This window comes from Solanum verrucosum, unplaced genomic scaffold (genome assembly GCF_900185275.1).
Source record: "Solanum verrucosum unplaced genomic scaffold, falcon-dt-bn FXZP01000079.1, whole genome shotgun sequence".
NCBI lineage: Eukaryota > Viridiplantae > Streptophyta > Magnoliopsida > Solanales > Solanaceae > Solanum > Solanum verrucosum.
In genome coordinates, this window is record NW_026020368.1 from 2,317,054 (window position 1) to 2,340,668 (window position 23,615).

At 31.7% G+C, this 23,615-nt stretch overlaps 3 protein-coding genes and 1 pseudogene across 5 annotated transcripts; 2 read left to right on the forward strand and 2 right to left on the reverse strand.

Moving 5' to 3' along the window:
* Window positions 1-1,045: 1,045 nt before the first annotated feature.
* Window positions 1,046-4,019, forward strand: LOC125837991 (putative F-box protein At3g17490). The gene is made up of 2 exons (XM_049517054.1): window positions 1,046-2,188; window positions 3,840-4,019. Exons 1-2 carry the CDS (start codon window positions 1,046-1,048, stop codon window positions 4,017-4,019), a joined length of 1,323 nt encoding a protein of 440 aa, XP_049373011.1.
* A 1,860-nt stretch (window positions 4,020-5,879) lies between these two features.
* LOC125838180 (F-box/kelch-repeat protein At3g23880-like) lies at window positions 5,880-7,062 on the forward strand. Its single transcript, XM_049517254.1, has one exon. The coding sequence runs from the start codon at window positions 5,881-5,883 to the stop codon at window positions 7,060-7,062; it is 1,182 nt and encodes a 393-aa protein (XP_049373211.1). The 5' UTR covers window position 5,880.
* Window positions 7,063-7,509: 447 nt separating this feature from the next.
* LOC125838170 (non-specific lipid-transfer protein-like) lies at window positions 7,510-8,119 on the reverse strand (annotated as a pseudogene).
* Window positions 8,120-10,601: 2,482 nt separating this feature from the next.
* On the reverse strand, window positions 10,602-22,742 carry LOC125838169 (non-specific lipid-transfer protein-like). Of its 3 annotated transcripts, none has more exons than XM_049517235.1 (2): window positions 22,335-22,715; window positions 10,602-10,625 (listed from the first exon to the last, which is right to left on the reverse strand). In XM_049517235.1, exons 1-2 carry the CDS (start codon window positions 22,682-22,684, stop codon window positions 10,619-10,621), a joined length of 357 nt encoding a protein of 118 aa, XP_049373192.1. In that variant the 5' UTR covers window positions 22,685-22,715; the 3' UTR covers window positions 10,602-10,618. The 3 variants fall into 3 exon arrangements, with proteins under 3 accessions (XP_049373192.1, XP_049373191.1, XP_049373193.1); XM_049517234.1 differs by lacking the exon at window positions 10,602-10,625 and adding an exon at window positions 19,432-19,488; XM_049517236.1 differs by lacking the exon at window positions 10,602-10,625 and adding an exon at window positions 21,995-22,217 and having other exon boundaries at window positions 22,335-22,742.
* Between the last annotated feature and the right edge of the window lie 873 nt (window positions 22,743-23,615).

The following is a 23,615-nucleotide window of genomic DNA, read 5'->3' on the forward strand; positions in this document are numbered from 1 at the left end:
GTTTAACTTCTACGTATATATTATCAATATAACAAGAAATTATATAATCAGGTCACTTCAAAGAGTAACTAAATATACCCGTCTATAAAAAGCTAGACTAGTATATATTTCGGAAAATAAAACAAGTTACATGTTATATTAACTTTGTTACATGCAGTCGCCGTGTGTATATGTTAAATCCTAACAATATATATACATTCACTCACTTAACCCTATAATAGCGTTACTCCTGCCACCCCACCAGACATAAACCGAGTATCGGGCTTCCACTTAGCTATTCTCTAAGCTTGTTTTCCTATAATGTTTGACAAGAAACTCCACAAGTCAATGAGTAATTGTACCTAATTTTCTCGTGCCTATAGCTTGACCTTTGCCTTTTTCTACCTCTACTGATGTTCTGTTAGCCAATACTTTTACCCATTCTTTTAGGAATTGAGTGGAAATTATTTTCGTCAATGTTACAGGAAGAAGTCACTGGTTTTGTTACCTAATTTTACAAATATTATGTCATTTTCTTGTTACATATTCAATCCCTAAATAAAGGCTAGTTTTTTTTTTAATGTATAAATAAGAGATGTTTAGAAATCATTCAATTCCAAGTTTTTACTCTGTTTTCTTGTTGGATTGAACAACGACCAATTCTTCTTATCTGCATACAAGGTTAGATGACTAATTTGAAATTCATCTGTTGATTTTTAAGTTTTAAATTTTGTTACAATTGTTCAATATTTCTTCATCCGTTTCAATTTGTTTGTTTTACTTTTCAAAAAAATTTCATGGGACATATTTAAAACCACAAGACTAAAGGGCATATTGGTATATTTTATATATCTTTAGTTTAAAACACAAGATTCAAAAGTCTGGTGTACTTTTTTAAACTCTGTATCAAGTTGAAACTGGAGTATTAGTTAGCGCGTGCAATCTTTTTCCCCCCTTATATTTCATGCCTTGGTCACATAAAATGGGATGGAGAAAGTATATATCCATGGTATGATTGTTTATAACGAAAATATTTGCATATTTTGCAGGAGATAATACGAGCAGAATGACGAGTAATACAGAGAGTTGTTTGCAAGAAGAAATTTTAATTGATCATATTATATCGAGGTTACCTGTGAAATCACTGTTGCGATTCAAATGTGTGTGCAAAAATTGGTGTGATCTCTTCAATAGCTTGAGTTTTATCAGAAAGCACTGTGATAACCCGGGTAATCGTACTCATCCAGCTGTTTGCAAGTTCGGTGTTAACTACAACCATGACCCTGAGCCTTTAAGAAGTTTTAATTTCTACGTGCTCCCGGAGAAAATATTCACCGGGATTGTCCCTACTCATCAGAGGCTTTATCGTTGCGAAGGAGTTACAGATTTCAGATGTATTTATGGTCCGGTTAACGGCCTATTTGTATTAGAGAAAGGACATTACTTAGAAAATGTTCGCTTTTGTTGGTGGAATCCTGCTACCAGAGAGTGTAGGCTTATTCCTAAAATGAATTTTGAGCTTCTCGATTTTTTTGACGATCACACCCGGACAGCTGGGATAGGATTAGACCTCGTGAACAATGACTATAAGTTCATATGGATACGAGTATTTTACGATAATGATAAAAGTGAGGTCTATCCTAAGACATACGTTGCTGTCTATTCATTGAACGATGACTCGTGGAAGTTTTTAGATGAGCCTGATTTACCTTACGACTGCAACTTATGTGTGTCACTTAATTGCACGTATTTAGACGGACTTCATTATTGGATGTCTGTAACCACGGACAGTGATGGTAACACAACGTATGGTATTCGAACATTTGATTTTGCAACGGAATTATTTGGGAAGAGGGAACCACCACCTTTTCCATCGGATCATTGGGGGACTTTAATGTTACGTTGTGGTTCTATTGCAGCTATATCTTGTAATGACACTGCACGGGCTTATATATCATTTTATGATATATGGGTAACGATCGGAGAGGATAAATGGATCAAAGTATTTACTATAAATCCTCAGATACCAAGTCATTGGCCTCAAGGCGTTTGGGATTACGATAAGTTTATTTTTGAGCTAACAGAAACTAGAAGCTTGGTTTTCTATGACCATAGCACTAAAGAAGTTACAAATCTTGGATTTAATCATTTTCGGCTTCTAAGTTCTAGCTTCTGTTGGTTTCTGTATTATAAGGAGAGTATAGTTCCAGTAAAGAGAAAAGAACCAACTCCATTCGATAACGCTGAATACTTTTTAACAAAGTATCGATGAACAACCATGAGATGTGGGTGTACGAGGATAATATTAAAGAGCTTATGAATGTGAAATGAGCGAGTGTGTTAGCTTTCAGACATGCCTAGTCAACAAGGTGGAAGAAAAACAAGCGGAAATTATATGAGAACATACGTATTGTAAATATATTTGTTGCTGGATTGTGTAACACTTCGGATAAAAAGATGTACTTGGTTAATTATGTTATATTCCACTCCTTTTTATTTGTTCTTGGTTTCGAGTATGCAGCGATTTGATGAATTGAATTCTCTTATGATCAATGTATGACAGTTGTGAGTCTTTACATTTAAAATGCACGAACAAAAGCTTAGGAGCTGATCTTGCTGTAATAATAAAAAATATAACATATATACGATCAAAAGAAAAAAAAGTTGAGTGACAATCTGAGATATTATATTTGAAGTTACGCTTGGGCTGATTACTAGTTTTCCAGTCACATACAATGCTAGAAGCATAATACATCATCATTTGTTATATTCCTTCATCAGTATAAATGGAGTTACCATTCAGGCAGGAGCATAGCTAGAGTACTATAGCTTATAATGAGTTGGATTGGTCCAAAATCCTATATTTGTCTTGAGAAATCCTTGAATATGTACAATTAATTAATTTACAACCTAATAACTTAGAAGGACTAGAATTCTGAACCTATAAACTTCAAAAGGAGCATCCAAACAAATGATGATAAAAACTAACATCAAAGTTTGTAATAGCAAGTAGTAAGATCGACAATAGCATCCGATTCTTTTGGCACTAATTGCAGAAAGTTAAATGCAAAAAAAGAATAATTTTAATCACAACACTTGTTCTTTGTTGAGAATATAATCAAATAATAAAAGTGTGATCTCTCTAATAGCTTAAGTTTTTAGATGAGATCGTCACACACTTCGACATGGTATCAGAGCAGGCAAAGGTCTTGAGATCGAATCTCACCGCCACCCAAATCAAAAAAAATTTCCACGTACTTGGCCCATGAAAAAAAAAATCATCCCGCACGTGAGGGGGAGTGTTGAGAATATAATTAAATAATAAAAGTGTGCTCTCTCTAACATCTTAAGCTTTTAGATGAGATGATCACACATTTCAACATTCGTCCTGGAAAAACAGAAAAAAGCCCTGTTTTCACCATGTAATCATGATCTTCTTCGTTTTTTTTTTAAAAAAAAAGATAACAGTAATTGATTGCTCCAAAATATTGAAAGGGCATAATACATATATTGGACCTTAAACTTGGCTTCAAATTTTAACATTGACCTCCAACTTTCATAATGCACAAATAGACACTTTAACTATCCTACCTTTAAATAAATAAACACACGATTTTCGGAGCCAAAGAGCGTGAAATGCAAACGCTCCCACGTGTATTAGTGAGCCACTCAATGGCTGCCAACTAATTAAATATTTTACATGTCCATTTTAGAACTAAAAAAATCAAATTTAATTTTAATTTATATACAAGAATCAAAATTAATTCCTCCTAATGGCTGGCTTCTTGGTTTAGGTGTTTGTAGTTGTTGGGTCCGTTTTTGGTTGTTGTTTTGTGTCTGGTTCGAGTTGCTGGTTGTAGCTGTGTTGTTTCGTGATGATTCTCGCCGGAGATGGCAGATTTGATGGGTTTGGGGTCGAGTATTTGGTTGGTTTAGCGAGCTCGAAGCTCGTTCACTTCATGGGTTGTGCTCCGGTGTGGAGGAAGAAGGAGAACAACTGGGTTGGAGGTGTTTGGATTTGGGAGCTGCTGGTTGTTTGAGGTTGAAGTCGGCTCGCTGGTGGTGGCGTGAGCGGAGAGGAGAAGAAGAAAATGAATGGAGGTTTTGGGTGGTTTCAAGTGGTATTTGCTGGCCGGAAAAGGGAGGTTTTTACTGTTGTGGGACTCGAAAATTACTCCTAACTCTCGCAAAATACGTGCACATCACGCGTTTTGCCAAGTAGGATTTGTGTGTTTATTTATTAAAAGATTGGATAGTTAAAGTGTCTGTTTGTGCACTATGAAAGTTGGAGGTCAAAGTTAAAATTTGAAGCCAAATTTAGGGTCCAATATATGTATTATGCCTATTGAAAGGGTAACAAAAAGTCCTCTTGTTCTAGCTCAAACATGCTACAGAGATAAGAAAGAGACCATTAGCACATGTATTGTAATATTGTAATAGACCTCTCGTTCTAAGCAACTATTGGCATCCCAAACTAAAAAATACAACTGAAAGTCCAATGTCATTCTGAATATAAAAAACTCCACTCTCGGAAGGATAATATTAACCTTGCATACAACATAGGAAATCTGGTTACTATATTCCCACATTTAAAAATAACTGAACCGTATTTACAAACGGATGAGAACTACTTTCAAACTTCAGACTCGTGATTTCAACTTCAGAACCAATGGTCTAAAGTTGATTCCTACAGAGCTAAACTTTAAAACTTCAACTATTCTTTAAATAGCGGTCCAAAAAACAACCATTTGTGTAGTTTCCCTTTAACATGGTGTAACATTATCTGTTTTTGGCCCAAGTCCACAAGGTTTTTCTCAAAATATCTCACGCCATTAGGAGTATCCTTACTTCTTATATGTACCTTCATATTCTTTTTGGCTACCAAAGTATGAATTTGTGCCAACATTACAAAATTTACCTTACATTTAATTTTCCTTTTGATTATTTCACTTCAATTTTTTTATTTAATTATAGGTTATCTCCGAGTATTTTAAAGCTTATGGAAATACTATACAAACTAGTAGTAATAGTTTGTAGAATTCCAAATTTAGGGAGAAATGGCATTCTAGCTTTATACAAACTTATATTTTTAGTTTTATGTCCTTTCTACCAGTAATCTTCAGTTTTATACGTAAGAGATCTGAAAAAGTCATTTTCTTTTATTCAAATTGTTAGAGAGCAAGAGATCTCATTTTAATTTCCTCCCAAAATTGTAACTAGTGAAGGACCGACCGATTATGAGATATTACAAAATGTTTGAAGAAGAAGCATTAAATTATACTATAGAATCATTTGTCCCTTATGTTACTCGGTACTTTTACCCGGTCTTTTAGCAATTTAATGGATATTATTGTTATCATCATTGTTATAGGAAGAAATTCATTGGTTATATGCTAATTTTATGCGCTTTCTCTTGTTTCCTTATTGTACGTTCAACCTACATAAAGACTAATTTCATCAGAATTTTACTCTTTTTTGTGCCTTTTGTGATCTACATCTTTTTTACTTCTCTGCTTTATTCTGTATTTTTGTAACTAACATTCGTAACTGCCTTCTCATTTGTCTTGTATAGTTTTTCTGTCACACTTCTTCATACGAACAAGCACTGATCTTTCTTCTTCATCTTCATGTACTAAGGTTAGTTTACCAATACTCGATACATTTGTTGATTTTAGGCCTTTACTTCATTAATGAGTTGATTTCTCAGATGGCCAGTCAGCTAATAGTTATTATCTCAGAAAGTCACTTGAAGCAAATTGGAATCAAGAAAAAGAGTGACATTTTGAGATTATGTCTATTAGTTAAATGATCATCTGAGAAATCAACTCTTTCATTCATTTGTACCATTATTATATAACCGAGATATTTGAATATGTCATAGGAATTTACACCAGGAGCAGAATGACAACTAGTATCGAAAGCTATTCACGAGAAGAAGCTGTAACTGATATTTTATTAATCAGGTTACCTGTGAAATCATTGTTGCGATTCAAATGTGTATGTGCAAGTTGGCGTGATCTTATTAAAAGCGAAAGTTTTATCAAGAAACACTATGATTGTGAGAGTAGTCGTCCTCGTCTCTGGATTTGTAAATTCGGTGTTGACTATAGGCCATCGCCCCCTTTAAGAGCTCTTACCTGCTTCTTGTTGCCTGATAAATTAATTACCGGCATTGTCCCTACCAGTCAGAGGGTCTACCGTTGCGAAGATGTTGATGATTTCAGAGGAATTTATGGTCCAGTTAATGGATTGATCCTGTTAATGAAAGGACATTTTCTATGTAATGTTCGTTTTGCTTGGTGGAACCCTGCTACCAAAGAATGTAGGATTATTCCTATAGTTGAATTTGAGCTTCAACGATTCTTCGATGAGCATGATACTGTAACTGCAATAGGGTACGATGCAGTGAACAAAGACTACAAACTCCTAAGTCTTCGAATATACACGAATGAAGAGAAAAGAGAGACTCATCCTAGGACGTTTGGTGCTGTTTATTCGATGAACAATGACTCCTGGAAGCACATTGAGCCTAATTTCCATTACAACGATACCTTGTGTGAGTCCCAGGGTTGCACTCATATAGACGGGATCTATTACTGGTTATGCCTTATCAAAGGCAGTGGCTATGTTATTTCAACATTTGATTTCACAACGGAATTGTTTGGGCAAATAGAAGGACCAGCAATTCCAAAAAATCATTGGGGGAAGCTAATGATGCGCGGTGGATCTCTTGCTGCCATGTCTAGTAACCAAATGTCACAACCTGAAACGTCCTGTTACGATATATGGGCTAGGATCGGAGAGAACAATTGGATCAAAATCATTACAGTAAATCCGCCGATAGGATGGCATTCGCCTCTTGGCATGTGGGACTATGATAAGTACATTTATGAATTGAATCGAACTTACAGTTTGGCGTATTATGACCCCACAGTTAAACAAATTACAAATTTTGGTTTACCTTTCACTGAAATTGGCTCTGGCTGTGTTTATCCTATTAGTTATAAAGAGAGTTTAGTACCAATAAACAGAGAAAATCCAACTGAGGAGGATAATGTTGAATACTTCTTGATAACGTTTTAAACATTCTTGTTGTTCGGGGAGATTTGGTTATGTAGTCGTTCACAAAATTATTCGCAGTTAGTTAGTTAATGTATGGGACACAAATTTGTTAAATTATGTTTATATTTTATATGAAATATATGTTTGCAGTTGTTTTTCCTCTAATTTACCACATTATGAGATTTTTTGTAAGCCTTGTGCAGATAGAAGAGAACCAATTAGTGAACATCAAAGTTAATTTGAATTTCGAGAGTTAAAATAAATTTTTCTTTGTTCGCAATCTTTTCATATGGCTTTCAAATTCGAATTACGATAAACATTAAAGAGCAGATATGGGTCGGAAGATATATATTTTTATTAATGTGCGTATAAAGCAAGGCTTTTTTCCCAGTAACATAATATAATTGGGATAGTGTAGCTATAGAGTCCTTTTATAAAAACATTACATCATCATCATATAATGGAAACTTGTATATCACTTCTTCTAATGGGATTATATTCCAATACTTGTCCTTCAAACCCTACAAGAGAATATATATATAAAAACAGAAACAAAAATGGTAATCAGCATCTATACAATATATATAAAGACATTCACATTGACGACTCACACTCTTAAACATGTTATGACATATTGCTATTAGATCGAGCATATCACTAACTGTAAAATGAAAAATGTGTCATATTGAACAATATCAACGATATACACGTATATAGCACAAGAAGACGTTACTTGGAGCAATCAACGTTAGGGTCGATAGATATGTAGGTAAGGTTGCATAAGGCAGGGAGCTTTGCTGCTTTCTGAAGATCTATAGGTAAAGTTTGTGCAGCATTCTTGAGACATAAGCAGATGGCTTCGCGATCAGGGCAATCAGACTCTTGAAATTGTTTGTCAATAATTTGTGCTCCATTGCAACAGGCAGTATTAGGGGAATCGCTTCCACTCATTAAGAACCCTTCGCATGGTATCAATAAATTTGAATTCACATTCAGAGTCTGCATTTGCTAAAACAAAACAAACAGACATCAAAATAAGTACTAGTAAAGAGTAAGTAGGAATTATGTTACTTGACATCTTTAATTTCTTTCGAATTTAAAAGAGCTAAATAAGTGAACTAGATAAAACGAAATTTGTAAAGGAGAAAGGTACATGAATTAAGTGAAAAATTGGATGTTAATTTATAGTGCTTTAAGGCATGCTCAATTTATCATTTTACTCCTCTATATAACCAACTCTTAAGATTGTTTTTTTTTTTTTAAAATCATTTTCCTCATGAAATAATTCTTCCTTTTTTTAGTATGACTTTTAAAATTATTGATAAATAATGACTTTTGTAATATCTACTTTTTGGGGGGGTTAAGGATCAGAATACTCCTTTACTTTCGTTTATTAGTTAAATATGTTCTTCATTATATTATTGGGTCAGATATACCAGTCTATGAAAATATTTAAATATGCCCCTAATTTGAATAAAATCTAAATAATTCATTCCCTTCTTTTAACCTGACCCAATATCCTTGCCTTCTTTTTTAACTTATCATCATAAGAGAAAGGAAAAGAGTAGAAAATAATTATACGCAAAATTATTCATCTTTCATAGTGGGGGTGGGGGTTGATTTTAAAATAATTGGATTAGCTATGCTAGCAAGTTTCTTATAGAACTTTATGGAGAAGGAGGTAAGCAACACCTTAAAATAGGAAATCGTTTACTAGGGTAAATAACTTGTTGATAATTATTATTAGATGCGTATTCAAGATTTTAAGAGGATGAGTACATTTAAGGTTGTCAAAAATGAGTCCAATTACTATAGGTAACCCGTTCAATTCGCCCAAAATTTTAAGGGTTGGGCTCAAGATAATTTGAATTGGAATCAATCCCAACTCATTCAAGCATTAACCATTTTAAGAGAATCCTCAATTGAGCCCAATTTAATTTCCAATTTCAACTCGTTCTAAGACTCTTTATTTGCATTGATGTAATGTATGTTCTTATATTGAATTTATGAATTATTATCTATTTTATATCTTTATGATTTATCTATCATTTGTAACTTCTTTTTTTAAATCTTTTTGAGTGGAAATTCAAATTGTGGTTATAAAACTTAAATAACAATAAATGAAAATTATTGAGATTAAGTGGGTCAAATTGGGTGGGTCAAGACCCCACCCATTTTTAAGCCCATTTGAACCCAACCCATTTAAGCTCAAAGTAAACCTGGACGGGTCAGGACCCAATCCAATTTTTATTTCAATCCATTTTAATATCTCCAATTTCAACTCAACCCGACCATTTGACACCACTAAGTACATCATTATGAAAAAATAAATTTAAGATTGACTGATTTAACCTTTAAGCTCTTATATATCTATATCATATGTGTCAAAGGTATTGAGATCAGTTGAACCCATTGAATGAAGAGAATTTTACACAAATCTCATAGCGTTAAGAGTTAATTACATCATATCCATACTATTTTCCAAATTACAAAAATTCATTAAATTTGGTGTAATTTGGAGACATCCCAAAACGGCCTAATACGTCACGTTCCATTTTCGAATACATCTCTCAACGTTCCGATACATCGCATCTCAATTTCGGATACATCACTCAACTTTTACGATACATCAATCGCGTAAAGTGAGGTATCCAAACGATTCATCGCATAAAGTGATGTATCCGAGAATAGGAGAGAGTAGAGATTTTTGTAATTTTTTTCAAATGGTAGGGATTTTTAAAGAATATGGTAAAATAAGTTATGTGTTTAGGTAACTTTTCCTTGAATGTATGGTATATATCATCCAGTACTATTAGTTTTAGTTTACACATTTGGTTTATTTATATAAAAATTAATAGTGCTAAAATATTATGAATTTTCAATGTGACATACTTGAATATTTTAAAAGATTAATGCAAATTTTTTTTTAGTTAAAACCTAAAAAATTCTACCAGTAACCACTTCGAAAGGTGTTGGCTCAATTTTTGAAAGATAAATATAAGATTTAAATTTCCAACCTTATTTAAATAGGGGCATCCAATCATCACATTATATGATACTTTGAGCGCGTGAATTCAATTATTTATATTTAAGTATTATTAAAAAAAAATATAACACTATGATTCATGATCTTGATAAAAGAACATGAATTCAAGTAAACCCAAGAAACTCCCCAAAATAAGCCCCTGATTATTATTATTATTATTATTATCATAAACGTATGATAGAAATCATCTAACAAATTCAGTTTAGATCATTTTAGTAAATTTCAATTACTTAAATAACTTGACATACATTTGATAATAAATTATTTTCTCATGTGTGAGGAAGAAGTTAATGGATCAAAAAGAAAGATTATACACTAAGCTATCAACAACAATAGTATAATATTTTCTTATTCATATGAGTATAAGCAAGGGTTTTTTCACCAACACAAAATAGATGTTACATAATATTGAAACAGAATATAATTAGGATATATAGTGTAGACATAGAGTCCTTTTAGAAAAAAAAACATTGCATTTTAAAATGGAAACTTGTATATCACTTCTTCTTATGGAATTCCAGTACTTGTCCTTCAAACCCTACAAGAGAATATATAAAAACAATGTTATGACATATATCTCAATTAATTGTACGATATAATTAGATATCAAGCATTGTCACTATAATGTAAAACGTGAAGTGTGTCATATAAATCAAAACAGAGCATATAGGTAGACGTTACTTAGTGCAATCAACATTAGGATCGATGCGTATTGTGGTAGTAAAGTTGCATAAAAGAGGGAGCATTGCTGCTTTCTTAAGATCTATAGGTAAATTTATTGCAGCATTCTTGAGACATAAGCAGATGCTTTCGCGGTCCGGCTTTTCAGAATCTTGGAATTGTTTGGCAATAATTTGTGCTCCACTGCAACAGGCAACACTAGGGGACTTGTCTCCATTCATTAAGAACCCTTGGCATGGGAACAAATTCGATATCACATCTGCGCATTCAACGTCTGCATTTGCTAAAACAAAACAAACAGACATCAAAAAGAGTGATAGTAAAGAGTAAGTAGGAATTATGTTTCTTGACATCTTTCTTTGGAATTTAAAGAGATAAATAAGTGAACTAGATAAAATGAAATTTTTTCCTTTGTGAAGGAAAAAAGGTGTATGAATTAAGTGAAAGATTGGATGTTAATTTATAGTGCTTTAAAGGCATGCTCAATTTGTCATTTTACTCCTCTATATAACCAACTCTATGATTATTTGTTTTATCATTTTCCTCATGAAATGATTCTTCTTTTTTTTAGTATGACTTTTAAAATTATTGATAAATAATGACTTTTGTAATATCTACTTTTTGGGGGGTTAATAGTCTTAATATTCCTTTACTTTCATTTCTTAGTTAAATGTGTTCTTCGTTATATTATTGGGTCAAAAATATCAGTCTATTGTCATGAAAATATTTAAATATGTCCCTAATTTGAATAAAATCTAAATAATTCATTCCCTTCTTTTAACCTGACCCAATATCCTTGCCTTTATTTATTTTTTTAACTTATCATCTTAGGAAAAGGAAAAGAGTAGAACAAATAATTATAGAGTTTTAGGCTAAAATCATCCTTCAAGTATAACTCAAACTTAGAGTACATTTTTATAGTATAATTGTGAACAAAAAATATCCTTCAACTATCCCAAAACTTTCCTAAACATCCTTTTTGTTAACTACTATTAAAAAACTAACAAAAATAAATACATGTGCTAAGCACGACTCCCCCCAAACCTCCATATGCTATAGCTTGATTTTTTCATCTTCATAAACAATAGCACACATCTTAGTTGGGACTTTCTTTCATGCTTTTGTGCAGAAAAATAATCTGCTCCAATTGTCTCACTTTCAGTCTTTCCTTAAGCAATGCGTCCCTAACCAAGGGTTGGAATTAATTGCTCATATAACTGATCATTGCACTCAAGTTTTCGGAAAAAGCTAATAGCACTCGATAATTTAAAAGATGCATGCGCAATGGTTAGAAATTCTGGAGACCTCTTGAGACAAAATTTGGAGAGGAAATTAGCAATGAAGATGCATTTATATGAGACAATAAGGCTCATGTTAATAAGAAATACACCAAATATCTACTTTTTGGGGGGTTAAAGGTCAGAATATTCTTTTTACTTTCGTTTATTAATTAAATGTGTTCTTTGTCATATTATTGGGTCAGATATATATGCCTACAGTCATGAAAATATTTAAATATGCCTTTAATTTGAATAAAATCTCCTAAAAATCAAACAATAATATCCAATTTCCCCTAAAATCTAAATAATTCATTCCCTTCTTTTAACCTGACCCAATATCCTTGCCATTTTTTTACTTGTCATCGATCATAAGGAAAAGGAAAAGAGTAGAAAATAATTATACGCAAAATTGTTCATCTTTCATAGTGGGGGGTGGGGGAGATTTTAATTGGATTAGCAATGCTAGCAAGTTTCTTATTACGGAGAATGTAAGCAACACCTTAAAATAGGAAATCGTTTAGGTAAATAATTTGTTGATAATTATTATTAGATGCGTATTTAAAATTTTGAGAGGATGAGTACATTATTATGAAAAAATAAATTTAAGATTGATTGATTTAACCTTTAGGCTCATATTACTGAACCATCAAATTTTAAATTTATAGATCTCAAATTATTTTTCATCTATTCAAATAGTAGTATAGTAGTGTGTGTATATATATATAGTTATAGTCAGATGTGTCAAAGGTATTGAGATCAGCTAGACCGATTGAATGAAGGAAATTTACACAAATCTCATAACGTTAAGAGCTAATTACATGTTATCCCTACTCTTTTTCAAATTACAAAAATCCTTTAAATTTGGTGGAATTTGAGTACGTTTTTGGATACATTGCATCTCGATTTTGATTACATCCCTCAATGTTCCAATATATCGCGTCTCGGTTTCGGATATATCACTCTATGTCCGCAATACATCGCGTAAAGTGATGTATTCGAGAATAGGAGAGAGTAGTTTTGTAATTTTTTCAAATGGTAGGAAATTTTAGAGAATATGATAAAATAAATTATGTATTTAGATATTTTTTCCTTGAATGAATGGTATATCATCCAGTACTATTAGTTTTAATATACACATTTGGTTTATTTATATAAAAATTAATAGTGCTAAAAAAATAATGAATTTTCAATGTGACAGACTTGAATATTTTGAAAGATTAATGCAAAAAAATATTTATTAAAATCCAAAAAGTTCTACCAATAACCACTTAGAAAGGTTTTGCTCATATTTTAAAAGATAAATGTAAGATTAAAATTTCTAACCTTACTTAAAGTGCGTCATCATCACACATATTCACATTATATGATACTTCTAACGTGAACTTACACATTTATATTTAAGTATTATTAAAAAATATGAAACTATGATTCATGATCATGATAAAAGAACATGAATTCAAGTAAACCCAAAAAACTCCTCAAATATCATAAATAGAGGAAAAAATAATAATGGAAAGAAAAGGTTGGTCTTGAATGCAAGTATGATAGAAATTAGAAATCTAACTGATTCAGTTTAGATCATTTTAGTAAATTTCAATTACTTAAATAACTTGACATACATTTGATAATCAATTATTTTCTCATTTATGGAATTCTTACGTATATGTACCACTGAGGCAACTAGTTTGAGTTAATATCTTAAAAGGTCACTGAACTATGAAAAATTATCTTGTAAAGTCACTAAACTTTATTTTGTATCACTAAAATCACTCAACTTAACACTTTTATCTACAAAAATCATTAAACAATATTTGTCACCAAAATAAATCTGACACGGCAAAATAATATATATTTTATGTCATGTAATCATGGCCCCACAAATAAATAAAATCATAAAATATTTTATTAATAATATACCCACCCACCCACAAGTTGTCTTCTTCTAAAACACTAAAACCCTATTTCTTTTGCCAAATCTCCTGCTTCCTTCTTCTACTTCTTTCTCTATTTCTCCTAAAATTCTCATCCACAGAGAGGCGTTGTAAAGTCTATTTTAAGGTTATTGATGCTGAAATTTTTCATACACAATGGATTCCTTCACTTCTTCGAGGAATAATGTGATGAAATCTGTAAAAGAATCCCCCCCCCCCCCCCCCCGCACCCACAAGTTTCTAATACCGACGAAAGGGATCACTACGCGCTTGCTAAACCAATCCTACTTCAAAACGAGGTAAAAAATATAAATTTTTAGCTATATTATCCTTTTATTGTAGAATCTCGAAATGGATTTAGGGCTTTTTGTATTCTAATTTTTTTCCCCTGTATTCAGAGGAGGTTAGTTCATACTTCTAAGAGAGGCAGATTCTTTAAGAGAAAAGTCATGAAGGAGTACATTGTTGAAGTTCAGAAGAAGAAGAAGATTGGAAATCATAGCAAAGTATAGAAATTATCTTTGTAATTTTTTGTGGTTATGTGAAACACCTATTACGACACAATATATTGTTATTTTTTTTTATTTTTTGGCTAACAATGATGCTCATAACACCTAGTATGTAATATATTTTTAGAAATGCTCTAATGTTACTACTTACTTGTGTTTTTCTTATTTTAAATTGGAATTGATGTATATGGTGGACACGGGAGGTAATATAGTCAGTGCCATTGAGTTTAACATTTATTTCCAATGTTGATTAGAATTTTTTTAAATGTTATTGATAAGAAATAAATTTTGATTGTCGGTAATAGTCCCAAAAAAAACGTTACGAATTTTATTGCAAAAACAGATTTAAGAGGGGAAGACATAAAAATAATAAATTTTATAATTTTGTTTATTTATGGGGTCCATGATTACATGACATTAAAATAAATAAATTTTATAAGTTTATTTATTTGTGGGGTCATGACATGGCATACAATATAATTTAATTTGCCATGTCAAATTTGTTTTAATGATAAATTGTATTTGAGTGATTTTAGAAGACAAATGCGTTAAGTTGAGTGATTTTAGTGATACAAAATAAAGTTAGTGACTTTACAAGATAATTTCTCATAGTTCAGTGACATTTTAAGATATTAACTCCAACTAGTTTGCAGCTTAGGGAAAAGATAATATTTCAAATGGTCACTCAATTATGGATAACTTTCTGTAACATCTCGCAATTGAAATAACTAGGAAGAAGCTAATAGTTGGAAACAATCATTTTTTTTTGGAAAGAATGAAAATCTGGAAATTTTGTTAAGTTAGAATAAGTTGAGTTTTGATCAACTTCAAATAGCCATAACTCCTAGATCAGGATGAGTTAGGTGTATTTCCAGATATGGTTGGAAATCTCTTGAAATAACCTTTCCAACGCCGCTGAGTTTACGCGATTTTGAGTTCGTATGAGTGAGTTATCCCCTTTGGAAGTTGGGTTGTTTGAATAAGGAAAACCTAATCCGGATTTGGAAGGGTAATTTAGTTTTTTCCTTACCTAATTATTCTAATTCGTTTTTAGGAGTTAATTGGGGTAAAAATCATATTTAAGCCAGTTTTAAAAAATGAAGTTTCACGCTAGGGCTTGGAGAAAAGAGAAAAGAAGAGGAAAAGCAAGATTCGCCAAGAACGATCGATTTTGGTTTTAGATTTTGCCAAGGAATTGATCCTACAAGGTATGTAAGTCTTTCATAGCGTTGAGTTCGTTCACCCATGCTCCAAACATGCTTCGTTCAGTGAAATTCGTCCTAAAAGAGTTTGAAAGTTTATGTTCTTGATATGTATTCTTGAATTTGAATGTCGTTCTTGAATTGGGCTGAATTGAGGAGTTCTGAGATCTTTACGTTGAGTTTTAGAGTAGTTTTGAGTTAGGATCTTGAGTACATATGCTGGGTATCTGAATCTAAAATGAATTTGAGAACAATAGTCGAGTTTAGGCGAATTGGGGCTGGAAAACGAAGAAGGAAAAATCGAGCAGGTTTTGGCATGCAAGTCCGTGTCGCGGACTTGCTCCCTCAGTGAATAAAAGTTAGCTCCGCGTCGCGGCTAGGACGCGGACTCCTCTGTCTCAAAATTAATTTTCGCGATCATATATTTAAATGAAAATCAGCGTCGCGGACTTGTTCCAAGACGGTGATTTCTTGATCTTTTCTCATGTTTAGCTATCTACAAACACTCCTAAACATCATGAGATCTTTCCTATCACAAATCACAATCCTTGAATCCATAATTCAATTCAAGAAAAGTTAAGAACCGAGTCAAGTGAAGTTAAGAGTCAAGTTAAGAGAAGTTTATAAAGTTTTCAAAAGTCTTTTACAAACGTTTTAACTTTGTTCTAAGACTTAAGTTTCAAGTTAAGTCAAGAGTAAAGAGTTGAGTTCATTTCTCAAAAAGCTATAAGGGACCTAAGTATTCCCAAGAGTTTAAAATGTTTTCACATTTGAGTAAGAAAGGGAACACTGATTTCAAGAGATCTTTTAAGCTAAGTATTGAGTAATTATCTCAAACCAAAGAAAGAAGTTTGTTTTCAAAACATATGAGCTAAGTATATTTTGGGAGTAGTATTGAGCACCGATATGGGGATGTGAGTTCATATTAACTCAAGTCTCCATAAACCATGTAGCCATCATGGGTAGTAAAGGATCATACTTTTTAGATGACGCATTAAGATGCTTTTAGCATAGACTAGTGGATCAACTAAGTTAAGCGTTTTATATGACGGCAAAGTATAGGACAATTCTGGCAGCGTGGGCAAGACGCTATATCACCACTTAGGCTCATAGTGGTGGTTGTCGGTTAGAGAAACTCCTCCAGAAACTATATTACTTTATTATATGACTAAAGTTAAGTTTGTTATTGCATTCTCTTTAACGAACTAAGTTGTTTTTACTGTTTTATAAAGATTTTCATAAATTGCATGTGTTTTATTGTTTTATATTGAGTTAAGTTATTCATGAGTTGAGAAGAGCTAAGGTAAGCGTTTCTTTCAAATTCTTTTCAAGCCTATGTTATGTTTAGCATTCCAACTTGCATACTCGTACATTCAATGTACTGATGCCAGTTGGCTTGCATCTTATTGTGATGCAGACGCAGGTAACCAGGATTAACATCCAGCGCCTCGTTGATCCAGTTTGAGCACTCAGAGTCTTGTGGTAAGCCTCTTTGCTTCCGGAGGATCCCTTTTATTGCTTTCAGTTTTATTATTAGTTCATTAGGATGTCATGGGCTGTCCCGACATTAGGGCTACATATCGGTCGGTTCGGTTCAGTTGTGAAGTTTATCGGATTGGCTTATTGGTTATCGATTTGTAGAGATGCTAAACTGTTATAGAACCATTAAGATATTGACTTATCGGTTATTGATTTATCAGTTTTTTATTGTTATCGGTTTGGTTATCGGTTTAACCGTTAAGATTTGACACAAAAATAAAACATTGAAAATCACTTAGAAACAAGGTGACAAACCAAATAAACCATGCACATGAGTTCACAAGTTACATCTTGCTCAAAAGCAAACACTTTTACATTGTAGAATAACCAAGTGCTTGAGACAACCAAAAATAAAAGTAGGAAATCAAACTCTCAGTCGAGGACTTTATATACAAAATGGTATAAATATAATTATTTAATTTACTATCGGGTTATCGGTTAACCCGTTAAGAAAAAACTTCAAACCGTTAAGAACCGATAACCCAATAACAAAAAATATCAAAACCGTTATCAAAGCCGCTAAACCAATAACCCAATACTATAAACCAATAACTTTTTTATCGGTTCGGGTTATCGGTTTCGGTTCGGTTTTGAACAGCCCTACCCGACATCCATCTCAGTTGTTTAGAGGCTTCATAGATAGACAGTCAGTTAGTTAAATTCATTTGTCACTACTTTATTATTGGCTTATGTTTTGAGACTTGAGGTTGCCATTTTGGCTAAAGTTTGAATGTTTACTTAAGGACATTCTAAGTTATTTCACAAGTTCCTTTTTAGACTATTTCATGTGTTTAAGTCTTCTGCTGAGTAAGTAAGCCAGGTCAAGGGTTTGTTTGGGGCCAATAATGGCTCTCGAGTGCCAGTCCCACCCAGGATGTAGGCTCGGGGCGTGACACTTTCTCAGAAAGTCACTCAACTATGAATAGTTTTCCCAAAAAGTCACTCAATTTTGTTTTATAACCCTAAAGTCACTCAACTATGTATAGTTATCTCGGAAAGTCACTCAACGTAACTATGAATAGTTATCTTAGAAAGGTAATCAACTATTGATATTTCAAATAGAACGTCACCCAACCAATTTAAATATTTTTTTCATTAAAAATTGTTGGTTTTGAAAATTTTATTTGAAGCTAAATTTTTAAGAAATGAAAAAGTTCTCATTGTAATCTTTTTATTGTCATGTCGCACTATACTTAAGTAATATATATAATACAACAAAATTTAATATTATAGTTAGTAAAACAAAATTATATCTAAAGTACCAATCTAAGTTATATTATAAATATAAAAACAAACAACTCTGTTACGTATTTTATATAAGAAAATTAGCTTATAATTGGGTGATCAGTTAATTGTGTCAAGGTTTGAACAATAGTTAGACAATAACGAAGATTCCAATGTTTCTAATTATATGAGAAAAATTAGAGTAGCAAATTATGTCGTCATATTTGAGTGATTGCTTTAAATATTATTTTAAATTCATCTAAAATGAAGCCTTGATAAATATATATTTGTATATAATTTTAGTGGGTTGCATCAATAAAATGATTAACATTGACATTTTATTTTATTTTATAAAAATTAATCATAAAATAAAAATCTCATGTCAACAAAATTTAATGAAAAAATTGTTTAGATTGGTTTAGTGACTTTCCAAGATAACATTTCATAATTGAGTGACTTTCTAAGATAACTACACATAGGGGAGTGACGTTTGAGTTATACAACAAAGTTAAGTGACTTTCTGAGAAAACTATCCATATTGAGTGACTTTCTGAAGAAAGATATTCATAGTTGAGTGACCATTTGAGATATTATCTCGCTTATGTAACTCACTTTTTTGCTCATAAAAATAGCCTAAAACATCCGGTCACCAGGCATTTGGACGGACATGTGAATTTCATATCGCAATATGAAATCATTAGATGAAATTTGTACTTAAAGATATGGTTGATTGGAGAACATTGTGCTATTCTGGAAAATGGTTATTTTTGAATTATTTGTCCCAAAGGGTGAGGAAGTATTTAATGGATCAAAAAGAAAGATTATACACTAATTAAGCTCAACAACAATATTTTCTTATTCATATGAGTATAGCCAAGGCTTTTTTTTCCACCAACACAAAATAGATGTTACATGATATAATTGGGATAGTGTAGCCATATTAGAGTCCTTTTAATTAGTAAAAACATTGCATTATATAATGGAAACTTGTATATCACTTCTTCTAATGGGATTCCAGTACTTGTCCTTCAAACCCTACAAGAGAATAGAAACAAAAATGGTAATCAACATCCATTCAATATATATTGTTATTACTATGATATATATATATATATATATATATATATATATTGATTAATTAAATGTTGAAGCAAAAAATATAAAAATCTAGTAATACAAGCTCTGCGGGGGAGATGATTCGAAGTTTATAGACAAAAAATGAATGTTGTAGACAATACATAAATCTTTAATTTCATCTCCCCCATTTCAAAGGTTATTGATTAAGCACGAAACTTAAGAAAGAAACATACATAGACCTTTAGATAGATGTCAAAAATATATTTGAGTAAACGTTAGGAAAATGGTCAAGACTAGCGCGGTGATGGAGGATTGTCCAAGTCAGATAAAAAGACAACACATCGATTGTTTTCACCACTAATGTCATGAGACATTCACATTATTGACAACTTACTATGACATATATGTCAATTGTTATAATTAGACATGGAGCATGCATGTCACTAAATGTAAAACGAGAAGTGTGTTATATAAAACAAAACAGAGCATATAGGTAGAAGACGTAACTCAGAGCAATCAACATTAGGATCCATAGTAAGGTTGCATAAAATAGGGAGTATTCCTGCTTTCATAGGATCTATATGCAACTTTTTTACAGCATTCGAGAGACATAAGCAGATGGCTTCGCGGTCCGGCTTATCGGACTCCTGGAACTGTTTGTCAACAGTTTGTGCTCCACTGCAACAGGCAACAGTAGGGGACTTGTCTCCTTTCATTAAGAACCCTTGGCATGGGTACAAATTTGACATCACATCTGCGCATGGAACGTCTGAATTTGCTAAAACAAAACAAAGAGACATCAAAAAGAGTGATAGTAAAGAGTAAGTAGGAATTATGTTTCTTGACATTTTTCCTTTGGAGTTTTAAAGAGCTAAATAAGTGAACTAGAGAGATAAAACGGAATCGGAGAAAGGTATATGAATTAAGTGAAAGATTTGATCTTAATTTATAGTGCTTTAAGGCATGCTCAATTTGTCATTTTACTCCTCTATGTAACCAACTCTATGATTTATTTATTTTATCATTTTCCTCATGAAATGATTCTTCCTTTTTTTAGTATGACTTTTAAATTTATTGATAAATAATGACTTTTGGAATATCTACTTTTTGGGGGTAAGGGTCAGAATATTAACTCCTCCAATTTTTACTTTCATTTATTAGTTAAGTTTGTTCATCATTATATATTGGGCTAAATATACTAATTTTCCTTTATGCAAATATTTAAATATGCCCCTAATTTGTATGAAATCCCCCAAATCAAATAAAAATATCCAATTTCTCCTAAATAAATCATTTCCTTCTTTTAACCAGACCCAATATCCTTTCTTTTTTTACTTATCAACTATCATCATAAGGGAATGGAAAAGAGTAGAGAAAATATGTTCTTTCATAGTGTGGGGGTGGATTTTAAAATAATTGGATTAGCTAGGCTAGCAAGTTTCTTATAGAACTTTATGGAGAATGTAAGCAACATCTTAAAGTAGGAAATCGTTTAGTAGGGTAAATAATTTGTTGATAATTATTAATATAAGATGTGTATTCAAGATTTCGAGAGGATGGTATATTATTACGAAAAGCTAAATTTATGATTGACTTGGTTTAAGCTTTAAGTTCCTATTACTGAACCCGTCAAACTTTTAAATTTATAAATTCAAAAAAAATTATCTATCCAAATAAATAAATATATACATCCCCGATTATTATTATCATAAACAGATCTAGGAAAAATAATAATGAAAAGAAAAGGTTGGTCTTGAACGCAAGTATGATAGAAATCCGGAGAAGCTTTGCCATTAAGTTGATAACAATCAAAATCATCTAACAAATTCAGTTTACATCATTTTAGGAAATTTCAATAATTTAAGTAACTTGACATACATTTGATGATTAATTATTTCCCATTAATGGGATTCTTACGTATATGTACCAAATAGTTTACAGCTAATGTAATTTACTCTTTTTCACATAAAAATAATGTATAATTATATATAAAAGATGTATATATATCCATACACATTGTTATACATATTTATAGATTGTTATATAAAATATAGGGAATGTAATGTATCTGTATTGTGTAAATAATGTATAACTATGTCTATATAATGTAATGTATCTATATTGTATGTGTCTATTTGTTAATTTTATACAAGTTTAAGTGTTCACTTATGCACATCCAAAGTTTAAGGGTATGCATGCCAGTAAAGGTCAAGTTAAAAGTCACATTTACATATTATGCTTGAAAATTCATTGAAATGTAGCCACTTTCAGGGGGAATAAAAGAACGTTTTGTCCGATTTCCATATATGATGATTAAATTTTAGGTTTTGGTTTCGTCTTCAACTTTTATTTTTCAATAATGAGAAATCATATTATACAAATTTTGATTTTGTCCCAAAGGGCGAGGGAGGGGAAGAGAAATATATAATTAATGGATCAAAAAGAATGATAATACACTAAGCTTCAACAACAATATTTTCTTTTCTTATTAATATGCGTATAAAGCAGGGCTTTTTCCCACTAACACAAAATAGATGTTAAACATAATTTTAAATATAACATAATATAATTGGGATAGTGTAGCTATAGAGTCCTTTTATTAAAAACATTACATCATCATATAATGGAAACATGTATATCACTTCTTCTAATTAATAGGATTCCAATACTAGCTTGTCCTTCAAACCCTACAAGGAAATATATTAAAACATGTTACAACATATATTTCAATGAAAAATGTGTCACATAAAACAAAACAAAACGATATTAAAGACATATATATAACATGAGATCGAAGAAGTTACGTGGTGCAATCAACGTTAGGGTCGATAGGTATTTTGGTATCAAGGTTGCATAAGGCAGGGAGCATTGCTGCTTTCTCAAGATTTATAGGCATTTGTGCAGCAGCCTTGAGGCATGAGCAGATACCTTCGCGGTCCGGTTTATCAGACGCTGCGAATTGTTTGTCAAGAGCTTGTGCTTTACTGCAACAATCAACACTAGGAGACTCATCTCCACTCATTAAGAACCCTTGGCATGGCATCAAATTTGTCATCATATCTGTACATTGAACGTCTGCATTTGCTAAAACCAAACAAAGAGACATCAAAAAGAGTGATAGTAAAGAGTAAATGGGAATTATGTTTCTTGACATGTTTTTTTGGAATATAAAGAGTTTGATTTCTTTTTTGTGAATAAGTAGAAATGGTATAGGAATAAGGAGTGAATAACTTGTCAAAGTAAGTAAGAATGGATGTTAATTTATAGTGTTTTAAGGCATGGTCAATTTTGTCATTTTCCTCTTTTCTATATAACGAACTCTAGGATAGTATATTTAAAATTATTGAGATTTAATGACTTTTGGATTGTTTACTTTTTTTTCCCATTTGATATTCAGTACCCTAACGTCATTAGGAATCGGATCCACTAATTAATTCAGATCTTCATAACATTAGGTCAATTAATGACGAAATGTTCCTTACCAAAAAAATAATATAATTTATCATTAAGGCTTGAACCTGAAATATCGAATTAAGAGTGAAGAGATTATGTTCATTCAATAATAGAGAGAGTATTTAGAATGGTGTCACTCAACTCATGGTAATTAATTAGCGGTCAAAGTTATCTATTTTATATGTTTTCTTTCAAAAGTCATTGTAATTTATTAGTTACCTAGTTCGGTTATATGATAATCATAGCTACATTTTATATTTTTAGGAGAGATATGATATGCATTTTTAATTATTTTTTTATAAAAAAAAAAAAAAACAGTTTAAACACTAATTTAGAACGTGGATCAAACTAAAACTCAATCCACTTAAAAAGACCCACTCCTTGACCCAACTCGTCCTTCTTTTTTTTATGTATTCTGAAAAAGAAAAAGAAAAACAAGTGCTCATATTTCTTTAGAAGACAAAAAATAAAAATAGATAAGTTTGATGGACAATAATTAAAAATTGTGTGATCATTTAGACAATCAACTCTCCCACCACAATACTTTATTATTAATTTTTCTATTTTATTTTTTTGGGATATAAATTTGCTTACTTTTCATAGTAACATGCATCTATATTCTCGTCAAAGAA